This window comes from Bufo gargarizans, chromosome 10 (genome assembly GCF_014858855.1).
Source record: "Bufo gargarizans isolate SCDJY-AF-19 chromosome 10, ASM1485885v1, whole genome shotgun sequence".
Classification (NCBI taxonomy): domain Eukaryota; kingdom Metazoa; phylum Chordata; class Amphibia; order Anura; family Bufonidae; genus Bufo; species Bufo gargarizans.
In genome coordinates this window covers 72,714,196-72,738,653 of record NC_058089.1, presented here as the reverse complement: position 1 = coordinate 72,738,653, position 24,458 = coordinate 72,714,196, and the positions used below count along the sequence as shown (strand labels likewise).

The 24,458-nt window shown below is 41.2% G+C and overlaps 1 protein-coding gene across 1 annotated transcript in view; it reads right to left on the bottom strand.

Annotated features, from left to right (window-relative positions):
- Positions 1 to 24,458, bottom strand: part of EML3 (EMAP like 3) — a 194,096-nt gene that overhangs the window by 50,728 nt on the left and 118,910 nt on the right. The window contains exons 8-15 of the mRNA XM_044270888.1: positions 20,606 to 20,755; positions 15,249 to 15,318; positions 10,175 to 10,276; positions 5,351 to 5,446; positions 4,252 to 4,386; positions 3,161 to 3,299; positions 2,372 to 2,523; positions 2,167 to 2,292 (exon numbers count right to left, since the gene is read on the bottom strand). Of these exons, the coding sequence (XP_044126823.1) occupies positions 2,167 to 2,292; positions 2,372 to 2,523; positions 3,161 to 3,299; positions 4,252 to 4,386; positions 5,351 to 5,446; positions 10,175 to 10,276; positions 15,249 to 15,318; positions 20,606 to 20,755 (970 nt within the window). The remainder of the gene's footprint in view (positions 1 to 2,166; positions 2,293 to 2,371; positions 2,524 to 3,160; positions 3,300 to 4,251; positions 4,387 to 5,350; positions 5,447 to 10,174; positions 10,277 to 15,248; positions 15,319 to 20,605; positions 20,756 to 24,458) is intronic.

Genomic DNA, 24,458 nt, shown 5'->3' with positions numbered 1-24,458 from the left:
TAAAAAACTATGCAGGTCATTTATTATTCACAAATAAGCCTATATTTCTGGTGCAGATTGCGGTGCAACTAACCGACTGCGACTTTTTCCCACTTACAAGTGAGCGTTGTGTGGCCTGTCTCAATCATCATTTTCTACGCCTATTTTAGGTGTATAAAATGGTCTAAATGTAAGCCAGAAAGGAAACTGTGTTACATTTAGACTGGCACTGGATACGCAACGTTATATAGAAGCCTAGGACTCTACATAACTTCGGCAGATTCACCGCCAGATATAGGGGTTATTAAGACCAGCGTCTAAAACACCGGTCCTAATAAATGACCCCCTACATTTATTTGATAACTCTGTAATTGTACAGACACAGAAATTAAGTTATAAAGTTATTTATGCCGAAAATGAACTCCACAAAACCTATAATGTAAAAACTCAGTGGCGGTATTGCTCTTTTGTTTCCCATCTCCTCAAAAAAGAGTTATGTCTAACCTTGTCCCACAAAAAAAAAAAACCTACATTGACTGGAAAATCAAAATGCTCTTGTAACACTTGTGGCCACAGGATGTTCTGCAAATATCGCTTAGCTGTTAGTGTCCCTCATATAGCTAGTAGAAGTGACCGACTGTTGTATATAATGGCTCCACAGATCATCAGACCAGCAGTTAGAGCTCACCACCAGGCCTCTATACTCAAATCCGACCAAATCCTAAACAGAACCTGGAATCTTCACTAAAGCCAATACGGTTCCAATTCACAGCAGTTCAGGTTTCATGTTTACGACACCACTGCAAACAAAGGCAACAGTGAATGTCTGTCAACGGAAGGAACATAGTGGGTGGCACCAAATTTCCTTCTGCTAATTGCCAGGAAATGGTCCAGGCAGAGGCAGGCGTGTGTAATAAAAGTGCTACCTGTGTCTGGATGGGGGACAACAAAACTGGAGGAGCTGTTCATGCATGTCAGTGGATCAAACAATCCTCTATACTGGTGGTCTGTCTGTGTCGTCTGGAGCCTGTTCACTGTGCGTGCACACCCTCATGTAACCACTACTCCCAACATCTCCCGGCAGATAGGTCAAACAAGCCTTGATGGCACAAAGATCCCCCACTAAGGGTCCATTCAGACGTCCATAGTGCATTGCAGATGTCATGCCCTGCTCTGACTATGTGCGGAGGTCTGCCAGATTAGCAGCACGTGTTTAGTTTTTTGTTTTGAAGTCGTGTTAGATCCGCCTTCCTTCAGGTGCTCTGGGTGGGGTCGTTGGTTTAAATTACTCTCACTCCCAGTGTTCCGTGTGGGTTATAATTTCTGTCTGGCTTTGGAAGCAAGGAAGGAAGGATTGGCTGTTCCTGCTCAGATAAGATAAGTTGGTTTCTAATTTCTTGTTGTTTGCTGTCTAGTCTGTTTGTGTTACGTCTGTCCCCCCTAGGTTCTGAGGAAACAGGCTGCCCCTTTCCCCATCTCAGGGATTCTAGGGTATTTTCAGCCCAGGCACGAGGACACATTATTTCCACCTTAAGGGTCTGAATGTGGGCATAGCAGTATAGGGAGAGCTGTTAGGGATTTGCTAGGAGGTGACCTTATCCCCAGCTTCTCGCCTAGATACTTGTTGGTTTATTTATCTGTTTATCTGATATCCTGTCCGCCGCAACAGCAGATCCGCAATACACCCGGCTGGCACCCCCATAGAAATGCTTATTCTTGTCCGCAATTGCGGACAAGAATAGGACATGTTCTATTTTTTTCTGGAGCCACGGACTGGAAGATTGGGGGTGCGCCCTGGAAATGCGGAGAGCACATAGTGTGCTCTCCGCATCCATTCTGTCCCCATAGAGAATGAATTGGTCCGCAGCCGTTCCGCACAATTTGCGAATGGATGCAGACCACACTTGCGGACGTGTGAATGGAGCCCAAGAGGTACACTACCCTAAAGTAGCCTCAGAGATTTTTATAGGGCAGCTGGGGAAGCACTCTTATGCCGTCCTGTGGCAAGACCCAGTGTCTAATCAGACCACACCTGTAATCATTTACATACCTGCCTGATACCTAACTGCATACCGAGTTTTGAAGCCATCCAACATTTCTATATGGGTACGTTATTTATTTTTTATTTTTGTCAATGATTGTATTATGTATGTATTTAGTCCATATACAAAAATTTAACAGTCAAACCTGTATAACTGGTGTGAATCCATGTTCCAAAGATCCCTTTAGAAGGGCATTCTTCGCTGTTCCAACCAGCAGTTCTCCCTCTATGCCCTCTGCTACGGATCGTACAGCTCCATACTGCTCAGGAATCTAAATAACACAGAGTGCAAAGATGATGGAGCAAAGTGACACCAAATAAAATTATCTCCCTCTTTGAATGATTGCTTACCTCAAACTCCTTAAGCTGGCTCAGTGTCTCACTCCATAATACCAAGCGCCTGTCTTTTCCTCCAGAACTGAGCACACAACCTCCTTGGAGAGCCGTCAGTGATGATACACTACCATCATGTGCACGTGTAAGACGTGATATCTGGTAAGTATCTGTGGGACATAAATTAAAGTTACGGATTAGACGGGAAGGTTGTATAGAATATTTGCAGACTAAGGCCTCATGCACACGAATGTTGTTTGTATCCGGTCTGCATCCGAGCCACACTTCAATGGGGCCGCAAAAGATGCTCCGTTCCGTGGCCCCACAAAAAAATAGCACATGTCCTTTTCTCGTTCTACGGACAAGAATAGGCATTTCTATAATAGACGCTCGTTCCGGTCCGCAAATTGCGGAATGCACACGGGCAGCATCCATGTTTTGCGGAGCCGCAAGTTGCGGACCGCAAAACACAGCATGGCCGTGTGTATGAGACCTAAAATTAGCTATAAACATAAATTGGCCACCATAAGACAAATATCCCACCTTTATTTTCTGATCCTGATGCTTGTCAGAAAGGGACATAACCAAAACTACAAACAATTTTTACCATAGAAAACTGCTCATATTGTGGAAAATAATGCTCAATATACAATATCAGATATTTGTAAGTTAAATGTTGTTGTTTTGATCTACGGACCGTTTTCCATCAGTCAAGACAAATCTCTCTTTATACCATAGAGATAACAATCCCAAAATTGTTTAGCTCAACAAAAGTGTCAACATTAAAATAAAATAAAAGTATCTTACCCTTTGCACCTTTGCCTAATGTCCGTGTGTCTGCTGCACTTCTGGCCCAGGTTAATATCTGTCCCTCTGAGTCTCCTGTGAGGACGTCCCCAGTTTGGTCAAACAGCACACACTGTACATAGCGAGGCTTTTTATATTTCTATAAAGGGCAGAGATAATTGACAACATGCAATAAAGAAATATCAATGTGTGCATAGCACAGTTAGGATAATGCAAGCAAAATTGACATGTATCTGTACGTTGTACTCAGCTGGAGAAAATGCTAGCAGTATATGAGCAACGAGAAATAGATATTACATAACACTATGTAATTGTAAGGATTCTATTTCTGGGATTAATGTAATGTTATAAATGTGATTGCGTTTTTTGTGTGATTTTTTTTTTCATGTAAGCAATGAAATACAGATAATATATTTCAGCTTAAAGCGGTATTCCCAACGTTAAAGGGGTTGTCTCACTTCAGCAAATGACATTTATTATGTAGAGAAATTTAATACAAGCCACTTACTAATGTATTGTGATTGTCCATATGGCCTCCTTTGCTGGCTAGATTAATTTTTCCACCACATTATACACTGGTCATTTCCATGGTTACGACCACCCTGCAATCCATCAGTGGTGCTCATGCTCGTACATTACATTATCTCTGTACTTCATGTCTCCGCATGAACTCCATTCCTACAGAGATTCAGCTAAAGATCAGCTGTATTCAGGATCATAATCCCTGATAAGCAGAGCAAAGAGGAGGCTGAGGCAGCTCTTTGGCTTAGTGTTGTGAAGTAACTTGTCCTGCTGTTTGATTAGGTCAGGCTTTGTGTGTACTAATAGCATGGCGGACACTTTATTTCTCCTAATGATTTCTCTCCAGACAAAACAAGCCATTATAACTAATGAAAGGTATTTGGGAATATATTTGTAATAAAGTAATATTTAAGTATTTGAATTTTCTTAATTTCCGGAGAACCCCTTTAAGTTTCCTTGTATAATTAAGTATTCATTGGAAAACCTTTAGGTATGAATAACTGAGTACAACAGCAATAATTCAGTTTTAAGATATCACATGTAAAAAGAAGCCAAATTAAGGCACTTACACCAAAAATGCCTTGTTTCTTAGTCAGGGAAGCAGCACTCCAGCTCCAAAAGTGAATATGTGACTTGCCCACAGTGACAATGTAAGAGCTGTCCACAGGGTTGAAAGCAACACACAGCACCGGTTCATTTGTGCACTTCAAAATAAAAATAGAAAAAACTGTATGAATATTATAGTTAGGGTTCATGAACACAAACGTGTGCCACCCGTTCTGTGCGTTAGGGACCGCAAATTGTGGTCCCTAATGCAAGGGCACCATCTGTGTGGCTGGTGCAGATGGATGCACACCCATTCAACTTGAATGGGTCCAGGATCCGTCCGCACCGCAAAAAAATAGAACATGTTCTATTTTTTTGCAGTGCGAAGCCACAGACAGAAAACCAGGGAAGCACTCCGTAGTGCTTCCATGCCTACGTTGCGCGCCGCACCTTCCGGATTGCAGACCCATTCAAGTGAATGGGTCTGCATCCATGATCCAGTGTACAAACGGTTTGTGCCAGTATATTGCAGACCCGCTGTTTGCAGGCCACAATACGGACAACAGTCGTGTGCGTGAGCCCTTATTATAAAGAATTGGCTAATCAAAATAAAATGTACCAAAATGGGAAAAATATCTAAAAGGTACTATGTCTGTGATAGCTAACTTCCGGAACGCCAGCTGTGGTAAAAAAACAACTCCCAAGATGCATACTTGCTTGGCTGTTTTCACAAATCCATAGAAATGAATGGAGCATACTGGGAGTTGTAGTTTCACCACAGCTGGAGTGCCGGAGGTTAGCCATCACTGCACTATGCCTATGTTTCTGAATCCTTCTGTGCAGATGCTGGCTGTTATTTTAGTAAATTAATCTTAACTCTTGCTTCTATTGATTTGTTGTGTATATTTTACCATGTTTCAGAAGGTGAGAGTTTGCCTGCCCAGTCACAGTCACCACACTGCTCTAGAGAGATCTCCCTTCACCCCTTAGCATTCTTTGTCTGTTACTAATGCTCAGGAACACCCCTCTTCCTAGTATTTTACTTTGCTGGTGCACTGCCCTCTTAGTCAAGTAAGTTTAGAAAAAGGGCTTAAAAGTTTTCTTCAAAGTAAATTAGCAGACCTTTGTTTCTGAAATCTTGTTTCCTTTCACTGTGTCCCATACAGATAACACATGGTCACTGCAGTCGTCTACAACACAAAGGAATAGGCCAAAGTCCTGTAAAAGAGTAGTAATATTGGGAGATTGATTATATGATGGCAAAATAATGGAAAAGCAACAAGAAGTAAAGAAAGTAAAAAACAATATGGATCTCTACAATGAAAGATTCTTGATCTAGTTATTTTTTTATATTTTTTTTATGAACTGCACAACCATATCCCCTTGCTCCAAAATGTCCCTCCTAATGCCTCTTTCACACGCATGTGTCTGTGACGACATCCGTGACAAGATAGTCAGTGGTTCATCTGTGAAGATGTGCATGAAATAACTGCATTTTGTCCATATATACGTTTTTTGCATTTCATGTGTCATCTGTATTCGATGTACACAGCTAGGCTGAAAATTAAAGGGGCTTTGCCATCACATACAAAGGGAGCATATCGCTAGGAACCTACAACGAGAACGAAGCGGGGAAATGAATGGAGGGCAGCCGCAGGGAGCAGAGGCAGCACGGTGCGCTCCCATTCACTTGTATGGGAGCAGCGCTTGGTGGTGGACGGAACCCGGGAAACCTGGGGTCCTCCAGCCACAGCTTTCCGTTCTCCTTGTAGGTGCAGGTCCCAAATGTGAGACCCGCATCTATCAGACAATGGGGACATATCCTAGCGATATGCCCCCATTGTATGTGATCGGAATACCCCTTTAATTTCCAGAGCATTTTCTACCAATGGTCTGTGAAAATCACTGACAGATTACAGATGCCATCTTGTGTTCTATCAGTGGTTTTCACTAATCGATAGACTTAAATGGGCGTGTTTGGTCCACATCACGGATCAATGTAGTGCATGTCTCTGGTTTTTCCTCTGATCCATGGTCAGTGGAAAATCACTGATGTCTAACTAAACACATTCAAATCAATGGGTATGTGTGCTGCCTATGGAGAACATATACAGCATACATCCGTGATTCACTAACGTCTGGATTTCACCCATTTTTTATGTGCATGAAGAGAGACTGAAAAACAACATGCAGCATGTCTAGCAATCCATATCTTATTTGAAAGAGACCTAAGGCCACTTTCACACAGTTAGTGTTTGATCAGTAATTTCCATCAGAGATTGTGAGATAAAACCACGTGCAGGTCAAAAACAGCCGCTTAGACATCCCATCTAACAGCTGTTAAAAACACCCATCTAACAGCTGTTAAAAAGTACACTAGAACAATGTGGCCTTTTGAGGGTTAAAAAAAATACCTCATGCACTATGGGGGACATTATTACAGGTGGGGGCCACTATGGGGGGGCATCATTACAAATGCGGGCCACTATGGAGGGCATTATTACAGATGGGGGCCACTATGGGGGACATTATTACAGATGGGGGCCACTATGGGGGACATTATTACAGATGGGGGCCACTATGGGGGACATTATTACAGATGGGGGCCACTATGGGGGACATTATTACAGATGGGGGCCACTATGGGGGACAATATTACAAATGGGGACCACAATGGGGGGCATTATTATAGATGGGACCACTATGGGGGGCATTATTACAGGTGGGGGCCACTATGGGGGCATTATTACAGATGGGGGCTATTATGGGTAACATTATGAGGGTACTGCAGGGGTTGGGATCTTTATAAAAATAAAATAAAGCCAATGAATGGCATGTAGCCTAAGGGTGTTGTCATTTCTGGCTCAAAACTGAGTAAAAATACCACAAATGTTTGTGTGTGAAATCACACTCAAATGGAATTTTCCAGGCTTATAATATTGATGACCTATCCGGAGGATTGGTCATCAATATCAGATCGTGGGGGTCAGACATCCGGCACCCCCACCGATCAGCTGTATGAAGAGCAGGCACGCGCAGTGCATGGTTGCCGTCTCCTGTCTCTCTTCCTGCTCGTGGCTGCTAGATCGACAGCGTGCAGGAAGAGAGACAAGAGATGGCATGCGCAGATAGTGTGTGCCTTCTCTTCATACAGCTGATCTGCGGGGATGATATTGAGGATAGGTCATCAATATTAAAATCCTGGAAATCGCTTTAAGGGCACTTTCACGTTATTCACAGTATTAAGATCATCAATTTGCATAAGAAATATAAGCCAGAACAGTTTACTTAAAAAGACCAGCCCTGTATGGAGATTCACTGGAAGAGCTCCATGGTATGGAGACTTATTGGCAATACTCTATGAGGAAACAACATGCACAGAGGTGTATTTGGCTTGAGAACATTCCCTTGTCATGTCTCAAGGTGCAGTTAACCCCTTCCCGACATCCGCGGTACATGTACGGCGCATCAAGAAGTAACATCCCGACAGTTGCAGTACAGGTACGGTGCGCTGATTGGGAGGGTGCAGGAGCTGTGCCAGTCTCCTCAGCCGCAGGGGTCCAGCTGTTCCTGACAGTCGTGCCCCTGCTGTATGCACCGGCATTGGTGAATACACCGAGCACTATAACCCTTTGTATACAGCGGCCAGTGCTGACTGCAGTAAGTACAGGGTTTGTGGAGGGAGGAGGCTCCCTCCCCGTCGCCATCGCGTCCCCGCACTGTGATGGTGGGGGACCAGATGACTGAGAAGGCAGCCCAGTGCCTTCAATAGGCATTGGGGCTGCATTCTATGGAAACCTGCCCCCTAGGTCTCACAGGCAAGCAGTGGTTGTACACTGGTAATACACTGACAGCCAATGCATTACAATACATAAAAATATCAGATGATCTACCCCATCAGATGAACGAGGTAAAAAGGAATTAAATAAAACTGCACTAAAACAGCCATTTTCTGTTCACTTTGCCTTACAAAAAGTATAGTAGGAAGCAATCAAAAAGTACAATATACACCACAATGGTACCACTGAACACGTCACTTCATCCCACAAAAAATTTGCCCCCATACAAGACAATCAGTACAAAAATTTCAGAAAATTGCATTTTATTGTGTAACATTTTAGACATATTAGGTATTGCCATATCAATGGCCATTTTTTTTATATTTGTTTTACAACATTAACCTGAAGGGGTACTTCAGGTTAATGTTGTAAAACAAATATAAAAAAAATATGTCAAAACAGACATTTTTTGTCACCTTGCCTTACAAAAAGCATAATAGCGAGCGGCCAAAAAGTACTATGTACCCCAAAATGGTACCAATGAGAACATCACCTCATCCCATAAAAAATTAGACCCCACACAAAACAATTGGCAGAATAATAAATAAAAAAATGGCTCTCAGAAAATGGTGCTAATAAAAAAAGTGCTAAAACATAAATAATATATATAAAATTGGTATCTCTGTAATTGCATTGACCAGTAGAATAAAGACATAACACACAGTGTTTGCCCAAACCTCAATAACAAATCCCAAAAAGCACCTTTATTATCTTTATTCTGCTTCCCAAAAAGCTAAATAAAAAGCGATCAAAAAGTTGTATGTACCCCATAATAGAACCAATGATAAAGCTCTGTTGAGAGAAAAATAAAATGTATGGTTGTCAGAAAATGGCTGTACTAGTGTCCAGAGGCTGATCAATAGCAACACGGCACCCATAAACCATTCCACCAAAATCTGCCCTCCGAAACCATATGGCACTCCTTCTCTTCTGATCGCTGCCATGTGCCCAAACATTCATTTACAACTACATATGGGGTTGCCGTGTTCAGGAGAAAATGCTTAACAAACTTTTTTCTCCTATTACCCCTTGTAAAAATAAAAATAGGGAGCTTATGTAACATTTTATTTCCACAACCAAATGTTTCTAAATTCTAATTAAAGCCTGTGGGGTCAAAATGGTCAGTATACCCCTCAATAATTCTTTGAGGGTTGTAGTTTCCAAAATGGGGTCACTTTTGGGGGGATTCTACTGTGGGTGTACCTTAGTGTACCTTCAAATTACATGGCGCTCAAAAACCATTCCAGCAAAATCAACCCTCCAAAAACCATATGGCGCTCTGTTGAATATTCGTCCCCATTTTCCTTTAAATCTTGTTAAACATATAAAGGGTGAACCAGGTTTGTAAAATCAGTTTTGAATAACCTGAGGGGTGTAGTTTCTAAAATAGGGTCATTTTGTTACCATGTAAGCCCCCCAAAATGACTTCAAAACTCCTTAAAAAAAGTGGATTTTGGAAATTCCCTTAAAAATTTAAAAATTTGCTTCTAAAAATCTAAGCCTTCTAACTCCCTAAAAAAATTAAATGACATTCACAAAATTATGCAAACATGAAGTAGACATATGGGAAATGTTATTTAACTACTTTATGAGGTATCGCTATCCATCTGAAAAGCAGAGAAATTCAAATTTTGAAAATAGTGAATGTTTCCAAATTTTTGCTAAATTTTGGAATCTGCTATAAATAAAGGTAATACATATCGACTCAAATTAACCTTTAACATAAAGTACATTGTGTTACGAGAAAACAATGTCAGAATCAGTTGGATAAGTTCCAAGCGTTCCAAAGTTATTACCACATAAAGTGACACATATCAGATTAGCAAAAATAGGCTCTGTCAGGAAGGGGGCATATGGCTGCGTCTGGAAGGTGTTAAACAGTCGCATTTTTTATTCACAAGGATCCACTTCTACACGGTGGCACTAGCAAAATGGTTCTCTTTCCTTGGGAGATAACTCTTTGCAAGAAAATTGTGAAACTCAGAGAGAAAAACTATAATGGCAAGATCTGCACCTATTCCTAGCTGGGGCTTACTGATCTAAAATACTTACAAAAAAAGTTGCATTATTTTGAAAACAGACAAAAGTAATCAAATAAAAGACTTGCCTGAGTGGAGAAGGTAAGACAGCCAACACCTCTTTCAAAGAAGCCCAATCCAATCTGATGTAATATTTGAAGTGATGATGAATCCCATATGAATACCATGGGCTGCAAAGAGAAACTATATTAAAAACGACTCTCTTTATATGGATTGTATGTTAAAGGTAACATGTCACATTGAATATGGTGTTTACGCTTTAGGCAGAAAACAACAGAGGACGATGAGCTGAGTAGATTAAGATATACTTTTTGTGAAAAGAGTTAGTGTAACTTGCCAATCGGAAGGCAGTGGGAGCCACCTGCCTCTGCTTAACCCCACAGATGGCAAATCGCTATTGACCATCGCATTAAATAAGGTGGGGGAGGTTAAATAACTGGGATTGGTGTCATTGCCGATCCCAGTCAGTAGGGCACAAATTACCCTACATATTACACAGCCGTCCCCCTGCCGCATATGGTGCGGGATCAGTGCGTCAGTTCTTTACATCACACGGGTGCAGGTAAGAAGTTGTCCACATCTCATTTTTGCTGTACTTTTAATGTATAAATTAAGACTTACATAAAAATGTATGCCAACGTATGCAATTTTTGGGTTATCTATACCTTTTTTAATGCATACGTTTGATGGATGTGAATACGTTTCAATACGTTTGTGCCCTTTTTTTTTAATGAATCTTTGATGGCATTATCTGAAAAAAATGATACGTTTAATGGATGGAAAAGTAATGTCTTACATTTCCATCTGTTTGTAAAGGTAAAAAAAAGTATAAGCATCTATCTATTTTTTGCAGAACTGAAAAGAGTGGCATGTTATGTTATTACGTCCTTCAAAAAAAAACATGCAGATACATAAACATGGAAAAACGGAGTGAAAAGTATGCACTTTTTGAACTATGTTTGCCAAATCATAGTCTGTATGTACGTCAAGGGATATGTTTAAAAGGAAACTGCAGAACTCAAGTATTTCCTCCGTGTAAGGGTACTTTCAAACTTGCGTTTTTCTTTTCCGGCATAGAGTTCCGTCACAGGGGCTCTATACCGGAAAAGAACTGATCAGTTTTATCCCCATGCATTCTGAATGGAGAGCAATCCGTTCAGTTTGCATCAGGATGTCTTCAGTTCAGTCATTTTGACTGATCAGGCAAAAGAGAAAACCGCAGCATGCTACGGTTTTATCTCTGGCAAAAAAATCTGAAGACTTGCCTGAACGCCGGATCCGGCATTTTTTTCCCATATGAATGTATTAGCGCCGGATCCTGCATTCAGAATACCGGAATGCCGGATCCGTCGTTCTGGCAAGCGCAGATCGGTAAAAATTTGAAAAAATGTGCAAGACGGATCCGTCCGCATGACAAGCGGAGAGACGGATCGGCCCTTACAATGCATTTGTGATTCGGATGGGATCCGCATGCGTTGCCTGAAAAACGCAGCATGTTCTATATTCTGTGTTTTTAACATAGAAATGAATAGGTCTGCGTGAAAATCGCAAGCAAGTGCGGATGCGGTGAGATTTTCACAAATGGTTGCTAGGAAATTATAGGGATGAAAGCAACCCCGGACCCCATTAAAGTCTATTCACTGTATTATTTTCCCTTGTAGCAAGGTTATAAGGGAAAATAATAGCATTCATAATACAGAATACATAGTAAAATGTGGATTGAGGGGTTCAAAAATATAAAAAAAATGTACTCACCTTATCCAATTGATCGCGCAGCCGGCATCTATCTTCATTCAGCAGGACCTGCGCTGACGACACCGCGCTCACCACATGGTGAGAGCGATTACGTCAAAGGTCCTTTTGCAGGTCCTGAAAGAAAATGCAAGAAGACGATGCCAGCTGCATGATCAATTGGATGAGGTGAGTAAATTTTCTTTTTCTTTTTTTAACCCCTCAATCCACATTTTTTTTAAGCATTCTGTATTCAGAATGCTATTATTTTCCTTTATAACCATGTTATAAGGGAAAATAATAAAATAAATAGAACACAACCCAAACCCGAACCTCAGTGAAGAAGTCCAGGTTCGGGTCTGGATACCATATTCAGTTTCTTACACGCATGCAAAACTCGCACGGAAAAAACTGGACATCGGAACACAATCGCAGTCAAAACTGACTGCACCTGCGTGCCTACTTGTGCAGTTTTCCCGCAATGCACACCCAACGCATCCGTAGCAAATCCGGGACGCCCGTGTGAAAGCGGATGCAGTGTGTGGAGTGTCAAGCCCCGTTCTGAACAGCAGAGACACGGAGCATTAACATAATTAATAATGCTCTGTGCCTCTCTGTGATCTTTTAACTACAAAATCACGGTGACACCTTTATCTCACAGTGATTTTGTAGCAAAAAGATCACAGAGGCACGGAGCATTATCAATCATGTTAATGCTCCATGTCTCTGCTGTCCAGAGCGGGGCTTGGCTGTCTTTCACGAAGCAGACTCCACGCACGGCATCCGCTCGTGTGAAAGAGCCCTAAGCGTTACATAGCATCATAAAGCAATATAATGCTATTTGATCCCTGGGAGTTCAGGCCGGGTGCCTCACTACGAGTCCTCAGCGAGACATTAGCTTATTTGCAAGGGGCCTAACACAGATCAAAGACTTGGAGTGCTGCAGTTTCCTTCAATATACGCACGTTGGGAAAATTGTTGGTACCCTTCCATTAAAGAAAGAAAAACCTGCAATGGTCACTGAAATAACTTAAAACTGACAAAAGTATTTTTGAATTGTGGTTTAACCAAATAATTACGGTAAGAAAACAAACTAATGAAACTGGCCTAGACAAAAATGATGACACCTCTAGAAAAGATTGAACATAATTTGACCATAGGGACATGTTAAACTAAGGTGTGTCCTGTAGTTAGCATCATAGGGTGGAAAGTAGTCACTGTGCTGTTTGGAATCATGGTGTGTATCACACTGAACATGGACCAAAGAAAGCTAAGGAGAAAGTTGACTCGGGAGGTTAGAATGAAAATTGTAGCCAAACATGCTAAAAGGTAAAGTCTATATGTATAACCCCCTCCAAACAGATTGATGTTCCTGTTACTACAGTTGAACATATTTATCAGCAGTCATTGGACATAATATTCAGCAGTTTAAGGTGTACAGAACTGTAGCAAACCTCCCTGGACGCGACAGTCAGAGAAAAATGTATGACAAATTAAAGAGACGGATAAAACACATGGTAACCAAAGAGCCCAGAACAACGAGATTCGAGGTGAACTCCAATGGCACGGTACATCAGTGTCAGGTCGTACTATCCGTCGCTGTCTTAGACAAAGTGGACTTAATGGAAGACGACCGAGGAGGAAACCACTGTTGAAAGCAAATCATAACAAAGCGAAACTGGGATTTGCCAAAATGCATATTGAAAACTTCTGGGAAAATGTCCTTTGGACAGATTAGACAAAACTGGAGCCTTTTGGCAAGTACATTGTACCTACTGTGAAACATGTAGGAGGCTCAGTTATGTTTCTGGGCTGCTTTGCTGCATCTTGCACAGGGTGTCTTGAATCTGTACAGGGTAAAATAAAATCTTAAGACTTTCAAGGCATTCTGGAGTAAATTGTGCTGCCCAGTGTCACAAAGCTGTCACGGACGTACCGAGATATACGCAGCGAGTTGCAAGAGATCTTTGACACTGGCAACACGTGATTTGGTTTGACATGTTTACCTTGTGGACCAATAGGTGTCTGTGTTGTTTCTGGTACTGACCACACTCTTAACCTCCAGGTGTTGCTATTGTGGTCATTTAACTTTCCCTATTTATAGTTGTCTCTCCCACAATGCTGTGCGGTTTATAGCTTCAGTTGGACCTGTGGATAGCTGGTGTTTGGATCTCGGGTGAGTTCCTGGTGCTGCCATAGCTTCTTGGAAGTTAAGTGTTACCTTTTCCCTTTGTATTTTGGCATTTCTGTGTGTTGCTTTTCTTTGTTGTTTTGTATTAGCCCTTAGGGAGACTACTGTTCATCCTTCCTTTTGGAGGAAAAGGATGTCTTATTCCTGTCACTAGTACCAGGGTCCTTTAGGATTAGATAGGACACTAGGTATTCCTGTGTATGAACTCACCTACCTCTGGGGTCTGTTCATACTGGTAGTTAGGGCTTTGATTACGGTTTTCACTAGGAGGTGTCCATCTTCCTTTCCTAGTTTTCAGGTCTTATACACTGTGGGCCTTTTTTTCTTTTGTCTTGATCAAAATTAGGGAGCAGAATGGGGGTAGATCCAGGGAAGAGACACAAAAAAAGGAGCAACAAAGTAAAAAAAAGAAGATGGTCACAGGCAGTTCTCCACAATCCTCAAAAAAATCTGAGTAGTTCGCCCAGATCAACCCCAACACAAATTTAATGACAAATGAGGAAATGCTGGCATATGTGTGCCTCTTACAAACAGAGAAGAGACAGAGGGGCACAGAGATCACAGCAAAGGTGGATTAAACCAGGAGGCAGGAAGGAGCATGGAGGCTAGCATAGACAGGAGAAGCTCGTGTATTATTCGACCAAATCGAGCAGCTCCATCACATGAGGACGCCGGAGCTTAACGCGGTGGGTCGAGGAGAGAAGGAAGGCGTGACGCAGCTCCACCCTACGCAATCCCAGCTGATTTTCAGTACATTTTTATTTATTATTGTTGTCAGTTTCAAGGTATTTCAGTGAACATTGTAGGACCAGTATTTCTTTCTTTATTGTAAGGGTACCAACAATTTTGTCCACGTGTGTAGCATTCACTGGGGCCTATGGGCTAACACTGACTGCACCACCACCGAACGGAACTCATTACCAGACCAACTAACTGGTAGAGTTGCTTTAACTTTGCTGTAAGGAATACGTTTCAATACTTTTTTACTGCTAACTGCAGCAATTCCCCCATAGTTGTTCTAAAATTAAAGATGTCCATACAAGGAAAAATACAAAAAACGTTTTTTACCCTGTAGGTGCTCCACCAAAATCAATGATTTATGTATACCTACTCTAAAATGATTATAGATTCAGAAAGAATTCTGGGAATAAAATGTGTTATATTCACAAACTGCTACTTCAAACAAATGAGATGCCTAGAAATGTATTTGGGCTTCTCACCTTACCATCCTTGTCCACTCCGGCTGTTTGTCCAGAGGCCACTCTCACTCCATCAGGGTGGACAGCTAGACTATAAGAGTAGTAATGTTGTAGACAGCATGAGAAAACAAAAAAGGTTATTTGCCTTAGAGAATGCTTTAGATAATCTTTTTTTCTTAAGATCTCCTGAACATTAGTTGAATATGAAAAAGATGACTGGGCACATCTAAGATATTGGTTACTAATATTTATTAAAGTACTTGTAATAGTTTAAAACAACTCCAATGTGATGATGTATGGTACAGAAGTATAACTTTAAAACATTGCCACACTGTTTGGCAGCATTCAGGGCAAAAGTTCTGCGTATTTGTGATTGGGATGAAGCTGAAATGGTCACTCGCATGTGATCTAGTAACCTAACATCCTCATTCCAACCTCAACTTCGGCAGAATGATAAAATACATGCGGTAGTAAATATATTAAAAATAGGCAATATATTAGCAGTTAAACTACAATATTAGTAATAGTCATACATTGACATGAAGTATAAAATCGGGTGACAATATGAAAAGATAAAAAATAAAAATAAAAAGTCTGGGTTCACTTGATATAAAAAGTTCTAAATATCCAGATGTAGCAAATACAGTCCCACAGTTACTTGTTGCCGATTTGAGGTAGCAAAGTGATACTATGTGATGAACTTTCAATAGTCTGGTGTATTAGTTGACACCATCACTGACTCAGCGGCGTCCCGCTAACAGGTGACGAATACTACTAACTGGGATCCACCTGACCGCACAAAAAAACTGGGAGGAAGTTCCGATAGACGGCAGAGGTTTCTCCTGAATGTGAGAACCCTCCAACATCGGTAAGAGTGTTCCTTAAAGTAACTATTGTTTCATTGCTGGATTTCTGACCAACAGAGGGACGCCGCTGAGTCAGTGATGGTGTCAACTAATACACCAGACTATTGAAAGTTCATCACATAGTATCACTTTGCTACCTCAAATTGGCAACAAGTAACTGTGGGACTGTATTTGCTACATCTGGATATTTAGAACTTTTTATATCAAGTGAACCCAAACTTTTTATTTTTATCTTTTCATATTGTCACCCGATTTTATACTTCATGTCAATGTATGACTATTACTAATATTGTAGTTTAACTGCTAATATATTGCCTATTTTTAATATATTTACTACCGCATGTATTTTATCATTCTGCCGAAGTTGAGGTTGGAATGAGGATGTTAGGTTACTAGATCACATGCGAGTGACCATTTCAGCTTCATCCCAATCACAAATACGCAGAACTTTTGCCCTGAATGCTGCCAAACAGTGTGGCAATGTTTTAAAGTTATACTTCTGTACCATACATCATCACATTGGAGTTGTTTTAAACTATTACAAGTACTTTAATAAATATTAGTAACCAATATCTTAGGTGTGCCCAGTCATCTTTTTCATATTTTTATTCCTTCTAACAGCGGGGTGACGCTGTAAGACTGAGAGCACCCTGTATGGTGTATCAACCATCCTGTGCATCTAACTAACATATCATTACTAAATTAGTTGAATATGGTTTGTCCCAATGCTAGGACCCTTTCTTGATCAGCTGCTGAGGGGGCCATACCAGTACATTTTTAGTCTCCTTGCAGCGGTACCATCACAGGAAAAATGAAACTCACTGAAATCAAATATGCTATTTGCAAAAACAGCCTGAATTCCCCAGGGTGAGAGACAAATTCTTATAGCTGCTCTCCGTTTTGACTTAATAATGGAGGTCTCAAATAAGGGAGCCCAAGTAGCTCAATATGGTATATGGGAATATGTTAATTAAAGCAGACAAACCCTTCTGTGAAATTTGCATTGGCAAACTCATTCCCCTGTTATAGAATACAATCAGCGGATCATTTAAACCAGAGATCCCCAACCACCGGGCTGTGGACCAGTACCAGGCTGTGGATCATCTGGTACGAGTTTGTGAGGAGCTCTGGAGTTAATGCTGGGGACAGGAACTATAGTCTCTTGTGCCCCGCCATTTAGCGTAACAGGCTGAAGGCTGCTAGGCCTGAGGCCTATGAAGCTGTGCTAATGTGCAGGATGGTCCTAATGAAATAATCGCTATCTCCTGCAGCGGGTCACAGGCAGCATGAAAATGTCAACTACTGGGGGACTACAAGGTAGTGGTTGGTGCATTATTTACTGGGGACACTATATGTAAATAGGCACTACTGGGGGGCTATATTTAAAGAGACAACTACTAAGGGTCACTATGTTTACAGAGGCCACTCCTAGGTGGTGCTATATTTAAAGAGGCCACTACTGGCGAAGGTTCTATATTTAAAGAGGCCCCTACTGGTGGGGCATTATATTTAAGAGGGGGGGCACTATATTTAAAGAGGCCACAACTGGGGGGGAACTTTATGTAACAAGGCCACTACTGGGGGGCATTATATGAAAATAAGGCACTAATGGGTGCATTATATGTGAAGAGGGCACTACTGGGGTTTATTATATGTAAAGAGACAACTACTGGGGGCATTATATCTACTGCCGCATAAATGGGGATGATTACTAAGTAGGGGCAAAAAAAGGCGGTTTTAATACTAAAAATGGGTGTTCAGTTAAGGGCCAGTTCACACTGAATTTTTTGCACAGATTTAGGAGCGTTTCTGCCTTAAAATTTGCTCCAAAAAACTAGCTCAAAACAGCTTCCCATTCATTCCAATGGGAAGCAGCATTTGCATTTTTATTTTTTTACACAGATCTGCTTCAAAAACCTCAATCTGAAAATTTAGTTTTGTATTGAACCCATTGGTCAAAAAAGCGCATAAAAAACAAAATCATCTTTTCGCACTGAAAAAGGACACATGGATTCCGCGCTGATTTTTCATGTGAACTGGCCCTTATGCAGAAACAAGTTGAGGTTAGCAGACCTCCTCAGAGCGATCTGTGCAGTTCTGAAAAACAAAGGAAAGAGAATAACTCCAGTCAGAGAAGACATCACTTAAACTGGGACCTACGGTACATGGGTATGGTCATGGTAGAGCAGTAGTATTTGCCTTTAGCAGATTATTATTGGAAATGTTGGACGCGGATTCTGTAACATGCATTTTATTGTGTTTTGTTATGTGTGTGATTAGCATGAAAATTGTCTTGCATAAAACAATAAAACCATAAAACTGAAAACTTTGCAATATAATGTAACTGAAAAACAGTAAAAAAAAACATTTTGCTGTATGGGCATCTGCAAACTACTACAGAAAGCAGTTTTAGCAGATATCCTACAGTCAGCCCCTTAATTGGGGGCTGACTCTTACCTCTCACTGTGCACTAGCATGACCTCACAGTAAAAACAGGAAGTTTGGGAAAGGTGTGTGGCTTAACACTGTATTCACTTTAATGGAGACTTGGAGCTCTGTGAAAAATGAAGAAACTGAAAAGCTTAGCAGCTTCTTACTCCCCTGTGTGTGTGTACTGTAGGTAGACTATGCAGTACCAGGGCAGTGACACTACAGAAAGTGCTACCAAGCTTTCCTGGGTGCTAAAATGTCAAGTTTGCATATATAGACAGTAGGGATAGAAAGCTGGTTTAGAAGTCTTGTGGAGCGACAGTATGCATTCTGTCCAGATAATGGTGCCAGCAACCCAGTACCATTTCCCTCGTCCTTGCTCTGATTTTCAGACTTGGTGCCTAGGATGGCACCAGCTAGTAATACAGCCCTGTATGTATCATTGCCAAAACAGGGACATTTTTAGTTGCGCAGTGTAGAAAAGATGGAAAACAACCTCTACAAATATTTAATGGAGGCCAAACTAGGTACATTCTTTCTTTATACACTATATCCATAAATATAATATCAGGACAACTGTAAGAATATACTATATATGTAGTTTGATATCCAGCTACCCAGCTTTCCAAAGCGGCTGAAAGGCAAATCTACGCAATTATGCAGTAAAAAGAGGAATTATCACTTAACAACTGGGCAGATTAGCTATTCTGATGTATGAAGTATGGATGGTACTATGTATATATACTATCGTTGACACCATAGGCACTGTGGCTGGCACTGTTCTATTTTGTTCTAATATTATCTAGGAGATTCCTTCCAACAAAATGGCCACACTCGCTGTGTAGACAAAAGCTATCCAGACTAAACCAAGCCCACTTCTAAGCTTTCTGGTTCACATGCACTATCATCAGAGGGAGGAAAGAAAGGGGGAGAAGACATGACTGCAGCCTAAGAGAAGAATACACTGCTTTACTACTTTATTTTTCATGGTTGCAATTGTGATGTGTGACAAAACGAGAACAAATACCAAAGACAAATAAGGAGATTATGTTACATTTCATTGGCTGTTCTTTTTTTCAGATTCTGGGTTTAGTGTCCCTTTAAACAATTAAATAAAGCTGATTTTTCTAATGTCGTTAAGGCCAATGTTTACAACAGTTATTCCGCCCTGTCCTTCACACCGCACATGTGTTAACAAAAACAGTAGTGCATGCCCTCATTATCGCCCATCAAAACGACGGTAATAATATACTTCTCTGCGGTCTCCCACAGTCTCTAATTCACCCCTCCAAGCCACCCTAAACTCTGCGGCCTGAATGATCCAGTTCTTTCTTTGTTTCTCCTCCACCTCTTCTCTCTGCCAATCCATTCACTGGCTAATTAAAGGGGTTGTCTCATCTCGCCGTTGCTAAGGCAAGATGAGACACAGTCCCAAACACCAGCCGGAAAACAGCAGAGCGCTCCAACGCTAGCTGTTTCAGTAGCTCTCATTGCGGAGCGAGTTCAGTTCAAAATATTAACAACGAGATACAAGACTGCCCATTACCTGTCCTTTGCATAGATCTCTAACAAGAGCTCCTATTATATTTCCTTATGTAATCTTCAATTTTCCCAATGCCTCTTTTTTCTTTCTCCTCACACAATCACCTACAAAATTTCTAACATGCATCCTCCATACTCTGGAACTCACTACCCCAACACATTAGACTCCCCGCATCTTCTTAAAAGCAACCTGAAAATCCACCTCTTCAGAAAAGTCTACAACTAATGATAACTTATGATTATCCTCACCTTGCTTGTAAAGTAAAAAAAAAACAACGAATACAATATCTACAAACCATGATTGTGCTTTATATGCAATCTTAGAGAATAGAGGTTTTGTCACTCTTCTTGTAATAGTGGTAGTTCCATAGTTGGTGTGAAAGCATATGGAAATTATCCAATACATAGAAATGGTTGAAATTTGAAACTGAATTGTAACTCGCTTTACTGATGAAACTTCTATAATCGAAATCAGGAATTCAACAAATTCAAACCCTACCTGTGGGTTTGCCCACTTCCAAATGTCATTATCTGACTTACCATCGAACACAGTCGGTGTGCCGTAAAAAGTGGCGCTGAGTTCCACGGTTTACATCACAGATGACTATGACACAAGCAGTGAAGTAGATAACTTCCCCAGACTGCAACATTCGTAGATTACATCTGGAATCACGGCCACGACAGCCATAACTATTGAGGCAGGAACAGTTAAGGATATCTCTGGCCAAATTCAGTGAAAATAAGGTATAAAAGAACAGCGTTAGTTAGGCTAACTTCTCGTCTGACCCTTATATGAAACGCACAGAAGTCTCTTGAATAGCCATACAGTGGCATTCATTGGAATACATTATTTTGCAGTGGGCCACTGTATAGGAAAGCACAGTGAACTTTCTTATACAGTAAAAAATATATATATCCCAATCAATATATCAGTCCAACAGAGGCTAAAAAGACACTGTTGGACCATGTACAGTAAAAGGGGAATATAGATACTTTTGGTGTATGTTAAATATGTGATTAATTTATACAGTATATATTGTAAAAAAAAAAAAAAAAACCTCAATACACACATTACTAATATCATCTATATATATATATATATATATATCTCCATAAAAAAGTTTAGGCAGCACTCCTTCGCATGCAGTAAATAGTTGTATGGTGCCCGCGGTGGTCCCTCGATACAGGACGGATAAACAACAGAGAAAGTCTGCAGCACTCCTTGAAGTAAAAAATGTGCAGTTTATTCACACGTCAGAAAATTGACAACGTTTCAGTTCTCTCACAGAACCTTTCTCAAGTCAGGTTGAGAAAGGTTCTGTGAGAGAACTGAAACGTTGTCAATTTTCTGACGTGTGAATAAGCGGCACATTTTTTACTTCAAGGAGTGCTGCAGACTTTCTCTGTTGTTATATATATATATATATATATATATATATACACAAAGGAGATGGAAGTTCTGTATGGGTATGTCAAGACCAATAACCAGTGGCGACTCTAGGAACAATATATAGGGGGGACACAAAGATACCACAGTCAAAAATGGGGGGGGGGGGGGGGGGGAACCAAATATGTATATATAAATAAGATTACAAAGAGCAACATAGAGGGGGGCCCCCTCTCGCCCCCCTCTAGCGACGCCACTACCTATAACTGAAGTTTTCCATATATGAAGAGGCAGAAGACATGCCCATATCTATGCTATATATGACTAACATGACAAAAAGGAAGGTCTGTTGGGAAACGCTACTGGAAGAAGACTGACAAGACGACAAGTCAATCACCAGGAGAAGGGGTTTCTGACCTCTAATATTATACCTTCAGGACATATACAATGACATGGACAATATACTGATGAGATTTCCCATACTATTCCTGTATTCAATCAACTTTTATTTAATTATTATATTTTCTAAAAAAAATTGGTGAACATGTCCTTTCTGCTGTGGCCACAGCTTCTAATAGAATATATCGCCGTTGACCGCTGAAGATTTAAACTGAGCTTGTGTGACCACATCAGTGAGGTGGACAAGAAATAAGAAAAAGGACAAACAGCAGGTGGCGCTATACATATAGATTAAATTGAATAACTCAGTGGCAATACTACATTTTCAATTACATACATTTATAAAATTATTTAGATTAAGGTGCTGGTTTGAAAACTGTAGAAAATATTTTGTGGCACAAACCCTTTAAAAGAGCCACTCTGAAGCACAAACTGCTTCTCCAGGTGAAATACTGTACAGACTAAAGGTTCCTTTATATTGGACTATGAGCTGGCAGAATATTGGGAATGACGATAATTGCCCAGTGTAGAGGTACCACAAATCACCCTAGGAGCAAGAGCTTGTTCATCAGGTGAAATAATTGTTGATGCCAACATTAAAATCATAATTTCTGAGCAGCATAATGTTTAAACAGCGATCTGCTGCACAAAAATGAACAATCTGTATGGGACTGAGTGATTGCAGTTGAGATCGCTTGTTCCCATACAATGGAGTTGATTGCTGCATGTAAATGCAGCTGTAAGGCTACTTTCACACTCGCGTTTCTGCTTTCCGTTTGTCCATTCAGTGCTTTCACAAGAGGTTCAAAACGGATCAGTTTTTCCCTAATGCATTCTGAATGGAAAAGGATCCGCTCAGAATGCATCAGTTTGCATCCGTTCAGTCACCATTCCGCTCTGGAGGCGGACACCAGAACACTGCCTGCAGCGTTTTGCTGTCCGCTTGACAAAACTGAGCCAAACGGATCCGTCCTGGCACACAATGTAAGTTAATGGGGACGGATCTGTTTTCTCTGACACAATCTGGCACAATAGAAAACGGATCCTTCTCCCATTGACTTTCAATGGAATTCATGATGGATCCGCCTTGGCTATGTTACAGATAATACAAACAGATCGTTTATGATGGATGCATCAGTAGGGTTGTTTTGATAGCCAAATTTTGATTCGGTTTCGATACCATATAAAAGTATTGCGATACTCGATACGTCTCGATACCACGCGAAAAAAATAAAACACCAAAAAAAGCTGCGTGCATTACGCATTTTATGGAACGTCCAGCCCATAATAGAAAAGTCCGGTCCTATTTTTTGGGGGACAAGGTGACTAAAAATATTTTTTTATTTTATTTTTTACGGCGCTCGCCGCATAGGAACTTTTCAGACGTGGCGATATGTAATATTTTATTTATTTATTGTTTATATATTTTATATGTAAAATTAGGAAAGGGGGTGATTTATACTTAATATTTTGCTGTTTTTTTTAAAACTTTTTATTTAATAAACTATTTTCCCCCTTAGGGGCCAGAACCTGGGATCTTTTAATCCCTTGTCCTATTCACCCTGATAGAGCTCTTTCAGGGTAATTAGGACCTCACACTCTCCCTGCTGCTCTGTGTATAGTGCACACAGCATCAGGGAGATTACCATGTCAGCCAGGGATTCAGTAGCGTCCTGGCTGCCATGGTAACCGATCTGAGCCCCAGGATTACACTGCTGGGGCTCCGATCGGAACTGCCACTGCCACCAATGAGGAGGAGGGAAGGGGACCCTGTGGCCACTGCCACTAATGATTTTAATACTGGGGGGGGGGCATTGTGCCACCAACGATTTTGAAATTGGGAGGGTTTAGGGGAGGGAGCGCACTGCGCCACCAATGATTTCAATACTGGGGAGGAGGGCGCACTGCGCCACCAATGATAATATAATTAACATTTAATACAGGAGGCGGGTGCGGCACCTGAGGGGTTAACTGCCGGTAATCGCAGCTTCCCGCCACCGTGATTTGCCACCAATGATAATATAATTAACACTTAATACAGGAGGCGGGTGCGGCACCTGAGGGGTTAATTGCCGGTAATCGCAGCTTCCCGCCTCCGTGATTTGTATTAAAGAGGACCTTTCATCTGGCAAAAAATTCTGAACCAAGTATCATAATATGTACAGCCCAGGGATCTCACTGCACTTACTATTATCCCTGGGCGCCGCTCCGTTCTCCAGCTATGTCCTCCGGTATCTTTGGGGACTTGGTTATACTGGGCGGAGACTTCCGGGACTTGGTTATACTGGGCGGAGTCTGCCCTTGTTCTCCTGGGTGTCTCCTTCTCCCAAGCTGTAGCGCTGGCCAATCGCAGCGCAGAGCTCACAGCCTGGGAGTTTTTTTCTCCCAGGAGAACAAGGGCAGTCTCCGCCCAGTATAACCAAGTCCCTGAAGATACTGCAGTGGCGCCCAGGGATAATAGTAAGTGCAATGAGATCCCTGGGGGCTGCTGTACATATCATGATACTTTGTTCAGAATTTTTTGCCAGATGAAAGGTCCTCTTTAAACATTTACTTTAATCAGTGGCGCAGTGCGCCCGCCCCTCTCTCCTCATTAGTGGCAGCGGC